At 43.3% G+C, this 20,863-nt stretch overlaps 3 protein-coding genes across 8 annotated transcripts in view; all 3 read right to left on the bottom strand.

Annotated features, from left to right (window-relative positions):
• Nucleotides 1-20,863, bottom strand: part of LOC138248900 (zinc finger protein 420-like) — a 461,504-nt gene that overhangs the window by 349,498 nt on the left and 91,143 nt on the right. The gene's annotated exons all lie outside the window — the stretch shown is intronic.
• LOC138248904 (zinc finger protein 420-like) overlaps nucleotides 1-20,863 on the bottom strand; it is a 138,587-nt gene that overhangs the window by 26,582 nt on the left and 91,142 nt on the right. For 2 of the 4 annotated variants that reach the window (XM_069202885.1, XM_069202886.1), the window contains one exon: nucleotides 6,157-6,290. The exons of the other annotated variants lie outside the window; for them this stretch is intronic. The gene's annotated coding sequence lies outside the window, so the exon portion shown is untranslated. The remainder of the gene's footprint in view (nucleotides 1-6,156; nucleotides 6,291-20,863) is intronic. 4 annotated transcript variants of the gene reach the window in all.
• LOC138249625 (oocyte zinc finger protein XlCOF6-like) lies at nucleotides 4,160-5,167 on the bottom strand. Its single transcript, XM_069203571.1, has one exon. The coding sequence runs from the start codon at nucleotides 5,165-5,167 to the stop codon at nucleotides 4,160-4,162; it is 1,008 nt and encodes a 335-aa protein (XP_069059672.1).

Below are 20,863 nucleotides of genomic sequence, written 5' to 3' on the forward strand. Positions count from 1 at the left end.
CCTCAAGAGCGGGGCAACATTGGGTTCAGCAGTTCAATCTCATTTTCACCTAGGTGAGGTATAATCCCTGTGGCCCACAGAGCCTCAACACTGTGGACACAGGCCCAGCAATGCACCATTACTCCGACAGGTTAAGTATGTAACGATACTCATTAGCACTTGCAAGTAGTGGACATATGCAACTCTGCTGTTGTCAGAATCTGGTTTTGTGACACGCAGCATAAAGTGGGGCCCCAATGAGCATTCTGGAGTGGTCACGCCAATTCTTTCCTAGACACTATAGGACCCAGTGATAACCTAGTCCTCCTGTGTTTGCTTTTCGTAGCTGTGTTCTCATACATTTTGTCTCCCACCTTCAACAGGGCACAAAGATGCTGGCCAGAAGATGATGGTGATCTGTGCCACTGCCCAGGTCAGTGAAGTCCACCCATGAGCTCTTCCAGGCCCAATCAGGCTGTCACCAGTGCAGGGCTCTGCCAGAGGGCCACTCAATGATGGCCCCTCTGCTGGAACACACATGGAGGTGTACTGCTGCCAAATGTAATTATTGCCTGGCCCTCTTCATTCCATTAGACCGCTCAGCCATCATGAGCAACTAGGGCAGGACTAGCTTGATGATCCCCATCTTTGCTCAGCTATGCGGTCACGCCAAGTAACCTCCCTGGCCTCAGCATCAGCACCAGTCACACTGAGACAGAGGTGATCCAGGCCCACCTGTCCATCCAGGCAGCAGATTTATTGCTTTCCAGAATCAGCAGAAAGCACGCTACTTGGGTATGCCGTTGTTTGGTGTTTTTGATCATGTAGGATGGAGGTGGATTTTAGACTCTGGCCACAGGAGCTTAGTGCAGTGTGGTCACCTTGGGCAGCAGCTCTCTGGCAACCCACCCCATTGCACAGATGTAACTTCTTGTGCTTTGGTTATGGTTACATAACACTGCCAATAACTAATTCACACGAGAGTACAGCATGACAAATCATACAATGGAAAGCTGCTGAGGGTAATTTGTTACCTATTAACTTTGCTGATGGATGAATAACTGACAATTTCCCAACCCGAAAGGCATAACCCCCTTCCAACATACACAACATATTACATCCTGTGCATCAACATACATATTTACATGATTAGGACTTTTTATTTAACATTTAGCAGTAGTTTCAAAGGCAATATTTCAGAGAAAAGGCCTCATCACCATGAAGTATTTGTTGAATAACAGCTTTCTTATTCAACAAATACAATGAAACAAAAATAATTTGCATATTATATTGGGTCTTCCACAGAACTACCTTCTGTAGAGAGAGTAAAACTCTCCAGTGTGGCAGATAGTTAACACGATCTCCTAACTGGACCCTCATTTGCAGCACAGAAATCAATGTCAACTGAGAGAAGACTGTATCAAGTTAGAATGGAAGTTCACGGTGTGAACAATGCATGGGCCCATACTTAGTTTAGCATTTTTCAAAGAAAGGAGAAGGTTTAGGAAGTGCTATAAATTATCTACAGCAGTGGTTCCCAACCTTTTGACTTCTGTGGACCCCCATTTTATCAATACTGGAGCCCGGGGACCCCCACTGAATTATTATTGGAACACGGGGACCCCCAAGGAGTCATTACTGATAGCTGGGACCTAATATTATTAAATGTTTTAAGCAGCCGCGGACCCCCTAAGGAGGCTCCAGGGGTCCCCGGCCCACAGGTTGGGAACCACTGATCTACAGCTTTGAACAGCAAGTTATTTTTTTAAACAAAAAAGCACAATTATTTCCCCCATCCGAGGTGGGTTTGTTACAGTCCAGTCTGTTGAACTTGGAAAGTGAATGCTGCTTCTCCGTAAGTTTATCAGGAATAAAGGAATGAGTTTATGTCTCCAAAAGCATTTTTGTGTCAGAGTGTGCACTACAGATCGAATGCTATGAAAGTAAAAACTGCTGTTTAAAAAGAGTAAAATGTATTAACATGAAGTCCTTTAAGCAGTATTGCCCAACAAAGCAGAAAGTAGACAATATCTATGCTAAAGTGAAATCAAACATTGAAAAAAAAGTTTTAAAAAATGCATTCTGAATTATTATCTTCTGTTAAATATAAATAGTGGGACACAATGAGGATGGCCAGATGAATCAATGCCATGTGAATGCTGCTTGACAGCATTTCATTTATTATATTAGTACATTGCAGGTATTGTAATCATGGTTCTTTTTTTAATAGAAACTAACAGTCCATTAAAAAAAAAAGCTTTTAAAAGAAAGTCTAAGACTTGAAAAGTTGTTGCGAGATGGTGTCATATGATTACACTACACATCATAATTACAAAAAATAAAGAAATAATATACATAAAAAGATTGATATATATCCTGTCCTTAACATATTGTACTCTTCTATTGTACTCTTCTATTTGCAAGCATACAACATTCCCAGATCGGAGCAATGAAAGAACATCATACTTTTATAGAAGAAAAGCAAATAACATATCATCCTGTCATATGCTCCTATACTGATATTGAGGGGTTCTGGACACATTTCATGGGCCTACTGAAATATGGGTTTTATCTGCAAGTGGACAGCCTCAACTCAGTCTACAGAGCTTTACTATTGTCTTTTGTTGGTTCAATATTCTATTCTTGAAATTTAATATCTGACCATTCTTATTCTATTGAATTAATGCAGAGAACAGCATTAAAAATATCTCCCTTATGCAGACTTCACTTCGTTTTTAGTAAACATTCTCATTTGAAAACAATACATTTTTCAACCCGACTGCCACAAAAAACATCATGTAATATAACAAATGCAAAGTATCTAATATTCATGACATGACCCTACATTCCCATCTAAGGGATCTGGTATTAGTTACAAACCACATGGCCTTTGGCCTTGTGATTTATGATATCATCAAAACATTAAGATGGAAATACAGGACCATAATACATGGTTACCTATTATTATCCTACAAAGAATAGCAAAGGTTACACACTAAAATATACCTGTACCTCAATGTTTACATAATTCATTAAGACATCCACCATCCCCACGCGCATGGATGGAATAGAAACATGTGCCTTATAGTTAACAATGTCAAGGATTACCAATATACTCAATAATAAGATTGAAGAGCTATCTCACCCTACAACATGCACAAGGCAATTTCCACAGTGCCAGGTTTATTTCAACATATTATTGTGTTTCCCCAAAGCTAGAAAGTGCACAGACACTGGCAAGTTTCTTCATAACCCTTACAATTCTGCATGCTTAAAAGTAAATGAAACCCTGCCACATTTACTGTAGCCAGAATTATTTTCTTCGATGTGTTGCCAACAGCAATTTTATCATTTCATGACAGGTCGAAACACACCCTATTTGATGTGTATTTATGGGTTTTCCTGTGTATATTTGCTGATGCACATGTAGTTGCAAAAAAGCATTAAAGCTCTTTCCACAACCATTACAACAAAATGTTATTTTTGCTTTTGTGTGTTCACTAATTGACCACTATGCATAATAAACCATGCAAGATCTTCCTTCATTTACTGCATCTGTGGGATTGCAGGAGGTGTCTTATACTTTATGAATGATGGAACCATATTACAGATTTTATGTTGTTTTTCCTGTTCCTGTGTGTGATTGAAGGTGGCATTTTAGGTATGCTGAGCTAGGAAAGCCCATTCTACCTTCACTGCAACTGTATGTTTTTTCTTCTGTATGCCTTCAAAGCTGGATGGTTAGGACTGATGCTTGAGTAAAGCTCTTTAAACATTCACTGCTTGTGTGTGTTTTTTCTGTTTGTGTGTTAAGGTGCAGAGCATTTAGACACATGGATTTACTGAAGCTCTTTCAACATTTACTGCATTTATTTATTTTTTCTTCTGTATGCCATTGCAGATGGATGGTTAGGTTTGATGATTGAGTGCAGTTCTTTTCACATTCTATAAATATGTATGTTTTCCCCATGTGTGTTTTATGGTGACTGTTTGGAGGTGTGGATTTACTAAAGCTCTTTCCACAATCACTGCAAGTATATGGTTTCTCTGCTACATGCTTTTGCAGATGGATGGTTAGGACTGATGCTCAAGTGAAGACATTTCCAGATTCACTCCATGTGTATGGTTTTTCCCATGTGCATGTGCTAGTGGACCTTTATACTTGGTAAATGAATAAAGTTCATTCCAAATTCACTGCATGTGTAGTTTTTCTCCTGTGTTTTAGCTGGTGGCTCCTTAGATGCGTAGATCTAGTAAAGCTCTTTCCACATTCACTGCATGTGTGTGGCTTTTCTCCTGTATGCCATTGCAGATGGCTGGTTAGGTGTGCTGCTTGAGTAAAACTCTTTTCACATTCGCTACAAGTGTATGGTTTTTCTCCTGTGTGCCATCGCAGATGGACGGCTAGGCCTGATACTTCAGTAAAGCTCTTTCCACATTCACTGCATGTGAATGGTTTTTCTCCTGTATGCCTTCGCAGATGAACGGTTAGGTTTGATGCGTGAGTAAAGCTCTTTCCACATTCACTACATGTGTATGGTTTTTCCCCTGTGTGTGTTAGCTCATGGCACTTCAGATACGAAGATCTACTAAAGCTCTTTCCACATTCACTGCATGTGTATGGCTTTTCACCTGTGTGTGATAGCTCGTGTCTCTTTAAATATGCAGATCTACTAAAGCTTTTTCCGCATTCACTGCAAGTGTAAGGTTTTTCCTCTGTGTGCATTCGCTGGTGCTTCTTTACAGCTGATGCTTCTGTAAAGCTCTTTCCACATTCACTGCAAGTGTAAGGTTTTTCCCCTGTGTGTGTTAGCTGGTGGTTCTTCAGATGTGTAGATGTACGAAAGCTCTTTCCACAGTCACTGCAAGTATAAGGTTTTTCCCCTGTGTGAACACGCTGGTGTATCTTTACAGATGATAAACGAGTAAAGCTCTTTCCACATTCACTGCAAGTATATGTTTTCTCTCCTGTATGCCATTGCAAATGGGTGGATAGGTCTGATGCACAAGTAAAGACGTTTCCACATTCACTGCAGGTGTATGCTTTTTCTTCCGTGTGTGTTCGCTGATGGAACGTTAGGTTTGCTGAAAGACTAAAGCTCTTGCTATTTTTACTGTATGAGTCTGTGTTTTCTGCTGTCTGTGTTCGATATTTTCCCCACAGAGCTGATGACTCATTATACGTCATCTTTCATTCATTACAGCTAAATACATTTTCTGTTGAATTGTTACTGGTGGCAGTGTAGGGGTGATGAGTGATTAAAACCCTTCTCACAAACACAGAATCTTTATGCTATTTCTTCTGTTTTTGTTTGTTAATGAACTCTTAGCTGTGAAGGCTGATGAACACTCTTGCCACATTCACTCTGTCCTCATGGGTCCCGCCCCCCATGCAAGCTTGGTGATGCTACTTTAGTACTAAGGAGAAGCCTAAGCTCATGTTACGTTGTAAGTTTTTATTTGGGGTTTAGAGTCAAACCGTCGGTTATATTTTGGCATAAATCATGTTAATGTGTTTGCCGACTGAGTCACTTACTGAATTTTAATATTCACTAGATATGTTTAGTATTTGCAATGTATCTGTTATGTATAATGTTGAATAGTTACAGGAATTCTTGCAAGACTGATAACATATGTATGATCTTTCTATCAGGGGCTGTGTCTTAAACCTGCGTTAAGAACTTTCTAGCATGTGTGCAGAGAACTAAACTCACAGCTTATCTAAATAGTCTGTTTCTTGGACAATATTTATAAAATACACAAAGAACAAAACTCATTCCCAAGGTGTTATATTCTAGAATAATGTTCTTCACTGCATGTAAAATAAAATCTTTGAACTTTCAGATGTATACTTCACAATTCCTGGTTTGTATACCTATGGTCTATTTCTACAGACTGATGGTCAAAAACAGTGTTTATGCTGGACTAACACCCCAGCATTGATATTATCATGTTAGAGAGAGGAGCACTGTTGTAACTACCTGATAATTATCTAAGAAAAATGGTGTTATCTACCATGTTTTAATATTGGGTGTGTTCTGCTAGTGAAATTGTTGTGATTTTTATTTATTTCGATGCATTGAGACCACTAGCATGGATATCCTCAGCTTCTTGAAGCGGACGGATTGCACTTGATGTTCTTGCAGGATACGTCTGGTCATGTACAAGATTCTCTACCTCTTACTGAGGTTGTTCTATTTCGAATTACTGTTTGGCATCATTTCTGGTTCTTCTTGAGTATCAGATAGCTTTCCAATATTGTCATATTTTCTTCATTATTCTGCATCTTATTATGTGTTCAGGAATCTCCTCTATGGGGATACAAAAAAAATACTTGTAATGTCCAAATCTGTACGCGGGAAATTATACGCTATATCTCTGTTGAAACATAATTTTTTTTTTTTTTAAAGTAACACTTGAATAAATTCCAGCCACTGGTAATTACTGTTGGTAGCAATGCAGTCCATTGTTTTAGCTGACTGTGCCACTACAGACAATATTTATTCTTATGGAAATTGGCATTGGATGTGCTCCAAAAAAATCCCCAAAACAACCCAATATGTACCAGAGTCCATATTCATCTGAATAGTAACACAAGCAACAGCACATAATGGTATTGGCCTTGGCCAGTGAGTTGTGGCTTACGTCCTATGGCGCCTCAAGACAATTAATCAGTACATTTTACTTTACCATGTTCATAGTTTAGGAACGAATAATGTTACAATAAAAATAAAACACAACAAAGGTGTTTGAAAAACAGAGTGATTTCCAAGACAAAACCAAATCTTAGAGGATAAATGAGAATTGGGTGGCATGTTAAAGTATATGACGTCTCTACGTTCACCGACAATGACAGTGGCCAGGCAATGTCTATATGAGGGGTCCCCAACCCTTTCTGTAGTGAGAGCTACTTCTGATCAGTGAAAATCATTGTGAGGTACCAAAGGCTAAATAATTTGCACATTATTACCAGAAACCTCCAAGCCCAGCTTTATTGACTTTATGCCTAATCTCCATAGAGCCAGATGCTATGGTTTGAACAAATACTTTGACCAGGGGCACTATGACAGGGCTGTCATGTGTGTCGGTGAGAGCTTTGGGAATGTATGAACATGTGCATATGAATGGGATATAAGTGTATGGATATCCGAGATCCTATGTTGTATGCACTTTTGGCACAGGCATACCTTTCACCATATGTGGCACCGTTACATGTAGAACACAAATAAAACAACCGTTTTTTGTTTTTAATGGGAAAAATGTAAAGTGCAAAAATGTTCATATGTGGAACATTTTTCTGCACTTTAACTTTCTCTCATTTAAAAATGACTATTTCTCAGTTATAAATATGACACAGTGTTCTACTGGATGCTGGAAGCAAGAGGCCTGCTGTTTGTAAATGCAACACTTTGAAAAAAGGTTTGAGAAAATTAAAATGAAGTTACCTTAATGATTCATTTTAACATTCTCGGAATTAAAAGCATTGAGAAACATCATTTGGTTCTCACCTCCAATATTGAGTTGACAAGGATTTTATTTAAGAGTTCAATACCTTTTTTACCTCTCTGCCCTGCGTCAGAAATCTGACTCCAACACTGCTCATTATCAGACCCTGCTATCTGCAGCCTGAGGATAATAATTTAAGCTAAACACAGCTTTCCCTTAACTTTAAAAGTAAAAATTACATCCTGTGTTTTTTTTTAAATGAACTCCAGGCTGTGAGCTACTCTTTGGGGATCTGTGAGCTACTGGTAGCTCGTGCATGACTGGTTGGAGACACCTGGTCTATATCACCACAAAGCACTATTAGAGGGGCTGCCACATTTCAGTGCCGTAATGTTTCCCATTGGAAGCACAGAGATTGGCCATGTGTTCAACAACGGGGTATTTATGATCTTCATCACTAACAGTTTAGAGGGAGGGCAGTTCTCGGTGTTTGCAACCTTACCCTAGGCAACTAAGATGACGTGCAAATTTCTGTCAAAACAGTCCACAGTCTTAAACAAAGTGCTGTCAGCCGTATGAAGTGCCATTAGATTTTGAAATTATACATACGATGCTGAGGACAGCTAATTAGCCAATCTGGTTGCTGCCTAAGTCCAAGTAAGATGTTTAAGACTAATAGAAGCTGACTTCCCCAAGTTTAAACAAGTTCTGGACATGCTAGATTTAAAATGACACACAGTATACTTGGCTTCCAAGTAGTTCCATGAGATATACCTCTACCAGGGATTGAAATCACAGAGCAGGTTATTATCCACATATTATAGTCCTGCAGACTACTAGCACTCTACTGAGAGATAACAGTAAAGTTATTGAAAGGAGTAAAAAGTGACAATAACAATTTCTGTATTTATCCTGCTGTCAGGTAGGAGAAGAAGAGCCATGCACGGGTTAGACTGATCAGGCTCAGCAAGGGGCTTAAAGCTGCTGCTCATTAGAGTGTTGCTGAAAAAGACTTACATGAAGCACACAGGAAATTACACTACACTTACTGAGAACCTGGGAAAATTATCCAAAATGCTGTGTATGGCTAAGAAAAGTTGTTTTTCTGAAAGACAACAGAGCTTGGTTAAACTCTTGCGAGAGTTTCTATAGATTACTCTTGTAGAAAATGTGTAACTGATTTGGACCTATTACACTTTGTAAGTATGTATTAGGCTATAATTGATGTTTTGTTGGTTTGGTAGATCAACCACTTCATACTATGATTGTTGCTTGTACACATCATTAAAACGTAATACAAAAAAAAAAAACTCTCAGTGCACCAGAAATTGGGAGCTTAGAATTCATCAAACAAATCTCAGAATACTTAAAGAAACTTATAGCATGTTAAGGTAACACAGCACCTTCTAACTGGTGCATTCAGTGCAACTAAAACTATTGCCTAGAAAATCTATTGCTAACTGTGTACGTTTTCAACTCAACCTACAGCTTTATTTAAAGCTACTCACAAAAACAGCAGCAGCTGGTGAGAGAAGGTATGAATCTGAAAATATTCAACAACTAACCACAATGACACCACAGGCACTGGTCACCATACAAACCAAAGGCAGCATACTACATTTGAATAGTAAGCTGCAGACCCAGCAGCACCGACACAACCATCTCCAACCACAAACCAAACGTATCCTAAAATGCATGGGGTGATGTGAGGTTCAAGATGCAACCCTCCAAGACATGCGCTGAGACACATGGCAACAGGGCAGATGGCAACAGACAGCAATTTAGGGACACAATACGTTTGAGATGGAAACACAAAAAAGCAGAAGTACAAATAGCAGTACTGCAATAAGCATTGAGTGGCAGGCGCTGTTTTAAGGTTAGGTAACAAGAACCCTCAACTGGGAAACAACGCAATGGCATATTCATTATACTCTGCATTAAAAGGCAGTTTAATAGCTTTATGCCACACTGTACAAAACCCTCAAATTTATAACTCATATCACGTGCCAGTTTTTCTTATGATATGCCCAGTATTCCCTGCTCCTAGTCATATGGCAGTCAATATTAAGATGTGTCCATGCAATGCATCATACTGCTGGCGTGTGGAGTTATTTACAGAAAATGCTAGTGTAATCTACCCGGCCTATAAAGAAATTCACTTCTCAAATCTACTCCTAAAATAAATTCTATGCTTGAGCAAAACATCGTAAATAGATTTCTATTTTGTTTTAATAAAACTTGCACAAATGAACTGCTTTGCAGCAATGCTAAAATACGATGTTTTGTCTGTACAACCATACTAACACATAACATAAATGCTCAGTAACATGAAATTTCAGGTGTAAGTCTGTCTGAAAGAATTATTTGCATCACAACCCAAAAATGGTTGCATGAAAATACTCCTATACCACCCATGGACCACCCCTGGAAGCAAAATAGCACAAAGAGCTACTTTTCATTACTTTGGCCATGAAGAAAAGCCTAATTTGCCTCAAAGTAAATACCACCAAAACGCCTTGCGCCAGGTTTGCATAACGCAAACCAGACGGAGGGCAGATCACCCCACTCTCGAGAAATCGGTGGGTCGAAGAGTGCGTTCTGTGCTGGGTGGCTGGCAGCCCCATGAGACTAACTGGAAAGTAAAAAAAAAAAAGCAATGATACCATGGTGCATGGCCAATTAGCTGAGTGTTGACGCACTTGTTCTGGGTTTTGAATTGGCCCCAGAGTTGTCAGACAGGCTAGCATTACATGCCGATGAGATCAAGACATTCCTTGAAGAACCTCAGCAGTCAGGACCCCGGGTCCTTCAAATCCTAGGAAAATTCTGTGCATCATTTTCAACCAAGACAAATCCTCTGTGTATCTCACAGGATGCCCCCCTTCACTGTTAGAAAGGGCGGGCGGCTTTCAGGTCCTGACGGATTTAAGTACCTTTGGTATACATTACAGAGGATGTGCAGAGGGCCTGTGACAGAAACATTCAACCGCAGCTGGATCACCTGACCAGAGACATTGGGTTCTGGTCAGCACTCCCTATCTTTCTTAGGGTACTCCTTAATCTTTGAGGTGGTAATGTATCCCAGCTTATTATACCAACTACAGAATTATCCATCTATTATTCCCTTCTACCTATTCACTTGAATGGATGCTGCCTTGCAAGATTTTCCAGGGAACTACCAATCCTCCCCAGAATTGCTCTGGCAAAATGCTTCAAATCCACGATGGAGGTATAGCAGCTGTAGTGGCTTCATATTGTAGGGCATCCCATGTAATTATAAAGGAACGATGGATTTATATCTTGGACGACCCAGCATTTTGCCTCTGATAAACAGCTGATGTGGAGGACAGAAGCATCCCACCGACTTTATGGGAAAAAGACCCCTTCTCTCTCTCTGGCCACGAGAGTGGTGTTTCAGGTTTGGAATGGAGCTATTAGATGTTTGGATGCGTCGTATGACAAGATATTGCGTTATTGCCTGGGGCAGATCTCTGCGTTACAGGGACTCCTGTGGTGGGATGCAATATCAACGTTGGGGGATGTCATGTCGAGTTACATTGAAATCAGTCACAGAGTTCAATAGTGAATATAACCTTGATTGTAGTCAATTCCTTTCATTTCTGTAGCTCATGTGTGCTCTTATTCCTCACATAAAAGACATGGATGAGTTCCCCAACTATTGCATGAGGGAGGGTAAAGTTTTAATGGAGAAATTGAGGTCATAAGATCTCAGCAGTCTATAGCTATTTAGCAAATTTTTCACCTGTCTCTTTTGGCCACCTGCGGGAGGAGTGGAAATGGTAAATGGGCCCCCTGATGTTAGGTGACTGGAGGGAGGCAGGGGTGTCCCACTGGGAAGCGGTGACTGCGTCACAGTTTAGGGCCATACAGCTGAAATACCTGCATAAGGCCTAATACATATGTGACGGGCAGTTGAAGATGGGATGCTCTCAGGACTGAACTGTCTGACATGCTCTGTTAAAAAAAGAGACCTTATGCATACTATTTGGACCTGTGAAAAGTTGACTTCCTTTTGGAAAGGGGTGCTCCTGTGCTGGGGGAGGGTGATTGGCTGGGCAGCTCTCTAAAAGTCCTAAGTGTAGGAAATTACCATCTTGCCTGGCATGTTACCCCCATTTTTACTTGTGTGTCAGTTTGTTTTTGCCTATGTCACTGGGATCCTGCTAGCCAGGACCCCAGTGCTCATAGTTTGTGGCCTATATGTGTGCCCTGTGTGGTGCCGAACTGTGTCACTGAGGCTCTGCTAGCCAGAAACTCGGTGCTTATGCTCTCTCTGCTTTTAAAATTGTCACTGCAGGTTAGTGACCATTTTTACCAATTCTGATTGGCACACTGGAACACCCTTATAATTCCCTAGTATATGGTATCTAGGTACGCAGGGTATTGGTGTTCCAAGAGATCCCTATGGGCTGCAGCATTTATTTTGCCACCCACAGGGAGCTCAGACAATTCTTACACAGGACTTGCACTGCAGCCTGAGTGAAATAACGTCCACGTTATTTCACAGCCATTTTACACTGCACTTAAGTAACTTATAAGTCACCTACATGTCTAACCCTCACTTAGTGAAGGTTAGGTGCAAAGTTACTAAGTGTGAGGGCACCCTAGCACTAGCCAAGGTGCACCCACATTGTTCAGGGCAATTTCTCCAGACTTTGGGGGTGATTCTCACCCTGGCGGGCGGCGGAGGCCGCCCGCCAGAGTTCCCCCCTCCAAAATACCGCTCCGCGGTCGAAAGACCGCTGAGGGTATTTTGGGTTTTGCACTGGGCTGGCGGGCGACCGCCAAAAGGCCGCCCGCCAGCCCAGTGCAAAACAGCCTTCCCACGAGGACGCCGGCTCAGAATTGAGCCGGCGGAGTGGGAAGGTGCGACGGGTGCAGTGGCACCCGTCGCGTATTTCAGTGTCTGCAAAGCAGACACTGAAATACAAAGTGGGGCCCTCTTACGGGGGCCCCTGCAGTGCCCATGCCATTGGCATGGGCACTGCAGGGGCCCCCACGATACCCCATACCGCCATCCTGTTCCTGGCGGCTCTGCCGCCAGGAACAGGATGGCGGTATGGGGTGTCAGAATCCCCATGGAGGATTCTACAGGGCAGCGGAAAACCGGCAGGAGACCGCCGGTTTTCCCTTTCTGGCCGCGGCTGAACCGCCGCGGTCAGAATACCCTGTGGAGCACCGCCAGCCTGTTGGCGGTGCTCCCTCCAACCCTGGCCCCGGCGGTCCATGACCGTCGGGGTCAGAATGACCCCCTTTGTGAGTGCAGGGACACCATTACACGCGTGCACTACATATTGGTCAATACCTATATGTAGCTTCACAATGGTAACTCCGAATATGTAACATGTCTAAGATTATGGAATTGTCCCCCCATGCCAAATCTGGTATTGGGGAGCCAATTCCATGCATCCCCGGGGCTCCACTATGGACCCCGGGTACTGCAAAACTATCTCTCTGGGGTTTTCTATGCTGCTACTGCTGCTGCCACCCCACAGACTGGGTCTGGGCATCCCAGTCCCAGGAAGGCAGAACAAAGGATTTCCTCTGAGAAAGGGTGTTACACCCTCTCCTTTGGAAATGGGTGTTAAGGGCCTGAGAGGAGTAGCCTCTCCTGGCCTCTGGGAATGCTTTGAAGGGCACAGATAGTACCCTCCTTGCATAAACCAGTCTACACCGGTTCAGGGATCCACCAGCCCCTGCTCTGGCACGAAACTGGACAAAGGAAAGGGGAGTGACCACTCCCCTGTCCATCATCACCCCAGGGGTGGTGCCCAGAGCTCCTCCAGTGTGTCCCAGACCTCTGCCATCTTGAATACTGAGGTGTGAGGGCACAATGGAGGCCTCTGAGTGGCCAGTGCCAGCAGGTGAAGTCAGAGACCCCTCCTGATAGGTGCTTACCTAGTTAGGTGGCCAATCCTCCTCTGAGGGCTATTTAGGGTGGGTTTCTCGTCAGATAACGAATGCAAGAGCTCACCAGAGTTCCTCTGCATCTCCCTCTTCGACTTCTGCCAAGGATCGACCGCTGACTGCTCCAGGACGCCTGCAAAACCGCAACAAAGTAGCAAGACGACTACCAACAACATTGTAGCGCCTAATCCGGACGGCTTTCTCAACTGTTTCCTGGTGGTGCATGCTCTGAGGGCTGTCTGACTTCACCCTGCAGTGCAAACCAAGAAGAAATCTCCCGTGGGTCGACGGAATCATCCCCCTGCTAACACAGGCACCAAACTTCTGCATCACCGGTCCTCTGGGTCCCCTCGCATTTTGACAAGCGTGGTCCCTGGAACACAGGAGCTGGATCCAAGTGACCCCGACAGTCCTGTGGTGCTTCTGTCCAAATTTGGTGGAAGTAAGTCCTTGCCTCCCCACGCCAGACAGTAATTCTGTGTACTGCCTGATCTGCAGCTGCTAGGGCTTCTATGCACTTTTGCAAGGAATCCTTAGTGCATAGCTTAGCCCAGGTCCCCAGCACTCCGCCCTGCATTGCTCAAGTCGCTGAGTTGACCACCGACTTCGTGGGACCCTCCTTTGTAGTGTTGAGATGACCGCCGTGCTCGGATTTCTTGAACGCTTGTTCAAGTGCTTCTGCGGGTGCTGCCTCCTTCTGCATGGGCATGTTTGCCGTCTTTCTGCCTGGAAACAACTGTGCATCCTACAGCACGCTGTGGGACATCTCCTGTGCAAAGGAGAAGTTCCTGGCATCTTCCGTTGTTGCAGAATCTTTAGCTTCTTCCACCCAGAGGCAGCCATTTTGCACCTTCATCCGGGGTTTAGTGGGCTCCTGCCCCCCGGAGACTTGCGTGACTCTTGGACTTGGTCCCCTTCCTTTGCAGGTCCTCAGGTCCAGGAATCCGTCTTCAGTGCTTTGCAGTCAGGTGTTATCCTTGCAGAATCCCCTATCTCGACTTTACTGTCTTTCTGGGGTAGTACAGTAACTTTACTCCTACTTTTCAGGGTCTTGGGGAGGGGTATCTTGGACACCCCTAGTGTTTTGTTACACTCCCAGCGACCCTCAACACACTACACTAGGCCTGGGGTCCATTCGTGGTTCGCATTCCACTTTTGGAGTATATGGTTTGTGTTGCCCCTAGGCCTATTGTCTCCTATTGCATTCTATTGTGTCCTACAGTGTTTGCTCTATTTTTCTAACTGTTTACTTACCAGATTTTGTTTTGTGTGTATACTTTGTGTATTTTACTTACCTCATAAGGGAGTATATCCTCTGAGATATTTTTGGCACAGTCACTAAAATAAAGTACCTTTATTTTTAGTAATTCTCAGTATTGTGATTCTTACAATATAGTGCTATATGATATAAGTGTTATAGTAGGAGCTTTGCATGTCTCCTAGTTCAGTCTAAGCTGCTCTGCTATAGCTAACTCTATCAGCCTAAGCTGCTAGAACACTACTAATAAGGGATAACCGGACCTGGCACAAGCTGTAAGTACCATCAGGTACCCACTATAAGCCAGGCCAGCCTCTTACACTAAGCTAGTCCTCCTGCACATTACAACTGACACAGACAGCAACAGAAACAAACTGGCTTTGCTATGGTTGGGCCTGGTGGTGGCCAAGAGGGATATTGCCAAGGTATGGAAAGATGCTGAACTCCCTTTGGTGGAGGAAGGGGCCAGACCACTACAAGAATCATAAACGCCATGTCTATGGGACTAGACTGTAACTACACACACATTATAAAATATGGTTGGGATGGTGCCTGCACAGGAATATCCTCCTTGAGCCCCCTTGTGGTCAGTCCTGGACCATGTATACTGAAATAATGGCCTATGGAACCGGTAGACTTCTATGATGGCCGAGGGGGTGAGTCTTGGACTGTACAGGACACATCTAGAGATGATTGTTCAGGATGACCGAGCTGACAATCATCGGAAGACACAGTATATATACACAATTCCATTATTTAGGAAATGTTTTATCTGTATCCATTGTTAAAAACTCAATTAAATGTATTGTTAAAAAAAACAAAGTCCACACGTCATGGTTACTGTTTTTAACTTAATAGCATGCAGGGGAGGTCAAAGGATGTTTTTACAGTGAGGAGTTACACAAAAGAAAACGAATCAAGATTGGGGGCCTCATTACGACCCTGGCGGTCTTAAGACCGCCAGGGCTGTGGTGGCGATAGGACTGCCGCATTTTAAATGGGGCTGAGATGCCACGGTCCGGGTGCTGGCCATGCCAGTCGATGGCCTGGCAGTGCCGGCAGTCTTAATCCACCAGGGCAGCGCTGCAAGCAGCGCTGTATTGGGGATTGCGACCCATGTCTCTGCCAGCCTTTGCATGGCGTTCCGACCGTCATGCAAAGGCTGGCAGAAACGGGGTGTCGGGGGCCCCATAGGAGCTCCTGCACTGGCCATGCACTTGGCATGGGCAGTGCAGGTGCCCCAATGGGCAGCCCTGTTGTGCTTTTCACTGCCCGGTTAAAGGACAGTGAAAAGCACAATGGGTGCTGTCACACCTGACGCACCTCAACATTGCTTCTGGCTCTATTATGAGCCGTGGTCAATGTTGTGGTCAGTTTCCCGCTGGGCCAGTGGTAAACTCTTAATACCTACTGTAGAGGGAAGATCCCACTGGTGGTCTTCCCAACGTGGGACTGGCCACCCGCCAAAGTCATAATGAGGGCCACAGTGTACCATATAGAGAAACCATGTGTGAAGGGTTGATGGCAGCAAAGTCAGTGCCTAATTAAATGGTATGGTGGCCTCAGAAATGTAATAGTTGGGTTTCTAAATACAAATGTAAGGCTCTAAAAAGTCTACAGTGTACAATAGAAGGGTTTAGGTTCCTTTTGAAGCACAATTTTATCGAACACTCCCCAGTAATGTGTATAAACATAGTCCATAATAACCAAATTTCAGATTTTATGGCAACACTATCAAAGTGTATTTGCCTGCAAGGGCACAGGGACACTTTTGTATCTGAGGATGTTAACAATGGGGAAACGGAGTATGAGCTTACATTCCAGATGAAGCACTACCACAACCTCAGAGACATCAGTGCAATCAATAAAGTAATGTTGTTGATTATGATGACCTCAGTTTAAAGCAGAAGGAGCAACAGCTACCATTGTGCGTATATGTGTCTCCCATCTGACCCTGAATTTCTACAACCCATCTGGCATACGATTAATAAGCGCTCTGCATATAGCAGATACAGCTCCATCCCAATCACCCCTAGCACTTTACCTTTCATAGTCTGTAATTTTTCCCGCAATGGAGGCCTTTTGCCTAGAGTATGTTTCCCAACTGTATTTATTTATACATCTGCGGTCTAGTTAATTTGTATTCTGTTTGTAAGATAGGAAATATTCTCATGGTATTGCCTTCCATCAAATCTTCCAGTTTATTGATCCGGATATTGTCCCAGGATAGTCACGTTTTAGCACGCCTCCTTCCCAAAGAAGTGTCTGTTGTTATTTTGTCCTTCTACAGTAGACAGCAGGTCACCTCTTTTCAGGCCTCTAGTGTTCCTTGGGCGGCTGGCAGTAGTTTCAACCTAATCTTCCTGCCAAATAAATAGCACAAAAATGAACAAGTTACTTACCTTCAGTAAAGCTTTTTCTGGTGAATACAAAGTCTACATTCAGAGTTTTCGCCTTTTGAATATTCCAGAAGCAAGACTGGATCTGGACACTTTTCTCCGATAGCTCTCCCATGCCGGCAGGGGATGGTGGTTCCAAGTCAGCTCCACAAGCAGCACTGTATGACATAACTGGAGCCATAGAGCAACCCAGTCAGCATGCTGACATCAATTACCACTTATGTTTTATTGCACATTTGAGGCAAACAGATGATACCAGCAAGCTATGATAGTTGCGGTTCTGCATTTGTAAACAGCTATAGAAAGTAAAAATGAGAAGGAGTCTTGGTATAGAAAACCTTGCTTGGGGTGTTGGGTGGGTTGGCGAGGAATATGCAGGGAGACTTTGTATCCACCAGTAAGAGTCACTAAAGGTAGGTCACTTGTTCTGATGGATCTATTTGCAGATTCCTCCCAAGCAGTACACACTAGGAGGTGGGCGCTCTGCTGACTAAACCAAGAAGTCCTACAGAAGTGACCATCCCTTCTCACTTCCGAATCCCAACAGTAGTATTTTGCAAGTGGGTGAAGAGAGGACCAAGTTGCTGCTTTGTATATATATCTGCTATAGGAACACCTCTAGCTAAGGCATAAGTGATATAACTCTAGCAGAATGGGCACAAATCCCTTCAGGCAGCTCCTTCTAAGCCAAGGAGTAGAAGATGTTCACACACAGGATGATACATCTTGAGAGTGTTGGGTTGTGAATCATTTTTCCTTTCAGTTTCCCTATGTATCCTATTAAGAGTTGATCTGAATTCTCTGGTTCTGTCAATATAGAAGCAGATCACTCTTTGGGGTCAGGTGTATGTAGTCTTCCTTCGTAGAACAGGGAGGAGGATAGAAGATGAAAAGTGTAATGGACTGATCTATGTGGAAGGGAGTAACCACTTTAGGGAGGGAGGCACTTCTGGTCCTTAATACCAGATTGTGAGGAAAGAAGGTGGTAAAGCGATGTTTTACACTCAGCACTTATAGTTGACATACCTTGCTGATGTCATTGCAATCAGAAAAATGATTTTGAAGGATAACAGCCTCAAGGGACAACTGTGAAGGGGTTTAATGGGAGAAAATTAAGAAACTACGAATACAATGTAGGTCATACTGAGGCATAATCAAAGGAGAAGGAGGGTAACTATTTGTAAAAACCTTTAGAAATTGTAAAACAATTGGGGATTTAAACAGTGAGGGTTGATCTGGTAAGTGTGGGAAAGCCGCTAAGGCAGACAAGTAACCTTTTACTTTTCAAACTGAAGTGGAAGGCAAAAGATAGAATGTCAGATTAATAGGCTTTAATGGATTTATCAGCACACCAGTTTACAAATCTAGAACATCTACCAGAGTACACAGCGTGGCGTACAGGCGTCTAGAAGAGAGACTGATCGCCACCACCTCAGGTGGTAGAGAAAGTATACAGGTTGCCATGCTTAGTATCCAGGCATGCAGTTGGAGGCTCTGGAGGTTGAGGTGTAGAACCTACCCTTGTGACTATGACAGAAGGTGTAACGTGTTGGAAGATGGGGCAGAAGAAACAGAGAGATAAACAAGGTCTGTATACCACATCCTTCTCAGTCAGTCCGGGGCGATTCGGATTACTTGGGGCTGTTCTAAATGAACCTTCCTCAATACTCGAGGAATTAAAAGTATGGGAGGAAATGCGTACAAGAGTGGAGCAGTCCACTTGAGGTGAAATACGTCCCCCTAGATGCCCTGCTTCGGAGGCACACAATTTTGGACAGCAAATGTTTTCTTGAGTGAAAGTAGATCCAAAAGAGGAGTCCCTCATAACTGAAAGATGCCCTTGTACATTGAGAACTCCAGCCATTTGATTTGCTACCCCACAAATCTGGTGGTCCTCAGCCCAGGATAAAAGCTGCATAGATTCTGCACCGAAGAGACAACCCCACTCCTCCCGGTTTGTTGGTGTATCACATCGCTGTTGTGTTGTCTGTCAAAATTTGGCCTGATTGACAGGCAGCACAGTGAAGGAAGGAAAGCCTTGAGATCTAGACGTATTGCCTGTAATTCCAACAGATTGATATGTAGGCCTCTAATCCCCGGTTCCTCCACAAGGGCTCCCATCCTAGGGTAGAGACATCTGTAATAACTGTGACCACGGGAGGAAGAGGGTAAAATGGTTTTCCGTGATGCAGGCTGTCGTTTATGCTCCTCCATTGCAGATCCACTGCTGTGTCGCTCTAGATCTTTATGCATGCCTACAGACCTCCAACACAGTAAAACAGAACACCTACCAAGACAGTCGGAAATGGAATGATCCCTCCATTCAGAAACATCCTGAATCCTCTGAATTAGAGGGAAGGCTAAACTCAATGTGGTATCCAATAATGTCCCTATCAATAGTATGCGGAGAGGGCACAGGGTGAGACTTGGCTTTGTTGACTGAAAAGAAGAGTTCATACAAAAGTTGAGTGGTTTCTTGCGAGTGGTGAATCAGCAAATCGGGGGTCTTGGGTTTGATTCGCCAGTCACCCAGGTAGGAGAATATAGAAATTCACTTCCTTCCGAGGAAGCTGCTACCTTTGAGAAGACTCTTGGTGAGAAAGTGAGGATAAACGGCAGGACTTTGCACTGATAGTGTTCTGATACTACAGTGAAGAGGAGATACTGTCTGTGTAATCTCAGGAGAGGAATTCTGAAACAGGCATTTAGTAGATTGACAGAAACCATCCAACCTTCCACATTCTTCGCTAGAAGGAGCTGCGCACTGGGACAGCATTTTGAACTCCTCCTTTTTGAGCAACCAGTTCAAAATCCTGAGGTCTAGGTTGGTGTAACTCACCATCCTTTTTCGGAATCAGAAAATATCTGCCATAGCATCCCTGTCCCTTTACCTGCTCTGGAATCAATCTCACTGCACCCTTATGTAGAAAAGGAATGGACTTCCTGTGGACTATTTGCAAATGTTTGAACCGTGAGGAGTCTAATCTGGGAGATACTGGATGGAGCTTTTGTTGGAAGGGTAGAAAAGGGTGATGACTTCCATTTTTGAAGAAAGTGGGATACCTGTCCTACAACTGTTTGAAAATGATCTGATATAACAGACCTGAGGCTGCTTCTCTGCTGTCACCGAGGAGGAGGAGGAAAAGAATAGCTCATTTTTGTCCTTGACCACATCCCCTTTGCTACAGGTAAAGTGGATTTGACTGTTGCAGGATGTATTGCTGTCTGCTCCGAAAACAGAATTCCAAGCTAAAAACTCTACGTTTTTGTACTGTCTATAGTCTCCTAATTGAAAACCTAATTATCTAACTGTTGCTTTGCTATCCTTAAATCATTCAGGAGAAGAGTTGGCCTTTGTTTCAAAAAGTCAAGAGCCATCAAATGGAAGGTCCATTAATGTTTGTTGGGCGACCTGCAAGAAGCCAGAGTTCCTGAGCCAAGAGTTGCGCAGAAGGGATACTGATGAACCCATAACCCTGGCTACTGAATCAGCCATATCCAGGCCTGATGGGATAATGTGTTTGGTTGCTATTTGTCCATTTGGAACTAACTCGCCGAGAAGTGCCCTCTTGAATTTCCTGAGAGGTTGAGGTGACCGCTTGGGCAGCATCCAGTGCAGCATGTAATATCTGCCTAGCAAGCAAGAGGAATTCAGCGATTTTAGTGCCATCATACATGCTGAGAAAACTTCCTTTGCAATATGCTCCATCTTTTTATATTTTCTATCGGTTGAGGGAAATTATTCAGGGGTAGTTTTGGGTGAACAAGAGGCCTGAACCACTAAGCTTTCAGGAAAAGGGTGAGCTGGTGGAAATGTGCGATCTCTCGGTGCTGATATGTATCTTTTTTGTGG

This window comes from Pleurodeles waltl, chromosome 8 (assembly GCF_031143425.1).
Source record: "Pleurodeles waltl isolate 20211129_DDA chromosome 8, aPleWal1.hap1.20221129, whole genome shotgun sequence".
Lineage (NCBI taxonomy): Eukaryota > Metazoa > Chordata > Amphibia > Caudata > Salamandridae > Pleurodeles > Pleurodeles waltl.

What these genes read in the sequence shown, in the direction of transcription:
- LOC138249625 (XM_069203571.1), bottom strand. Translation starts at nt 5,167, where the DNA reads ATGACGTATAATGAGTCATCAGCTCTGTGGGGAAAATATCGAACACAG.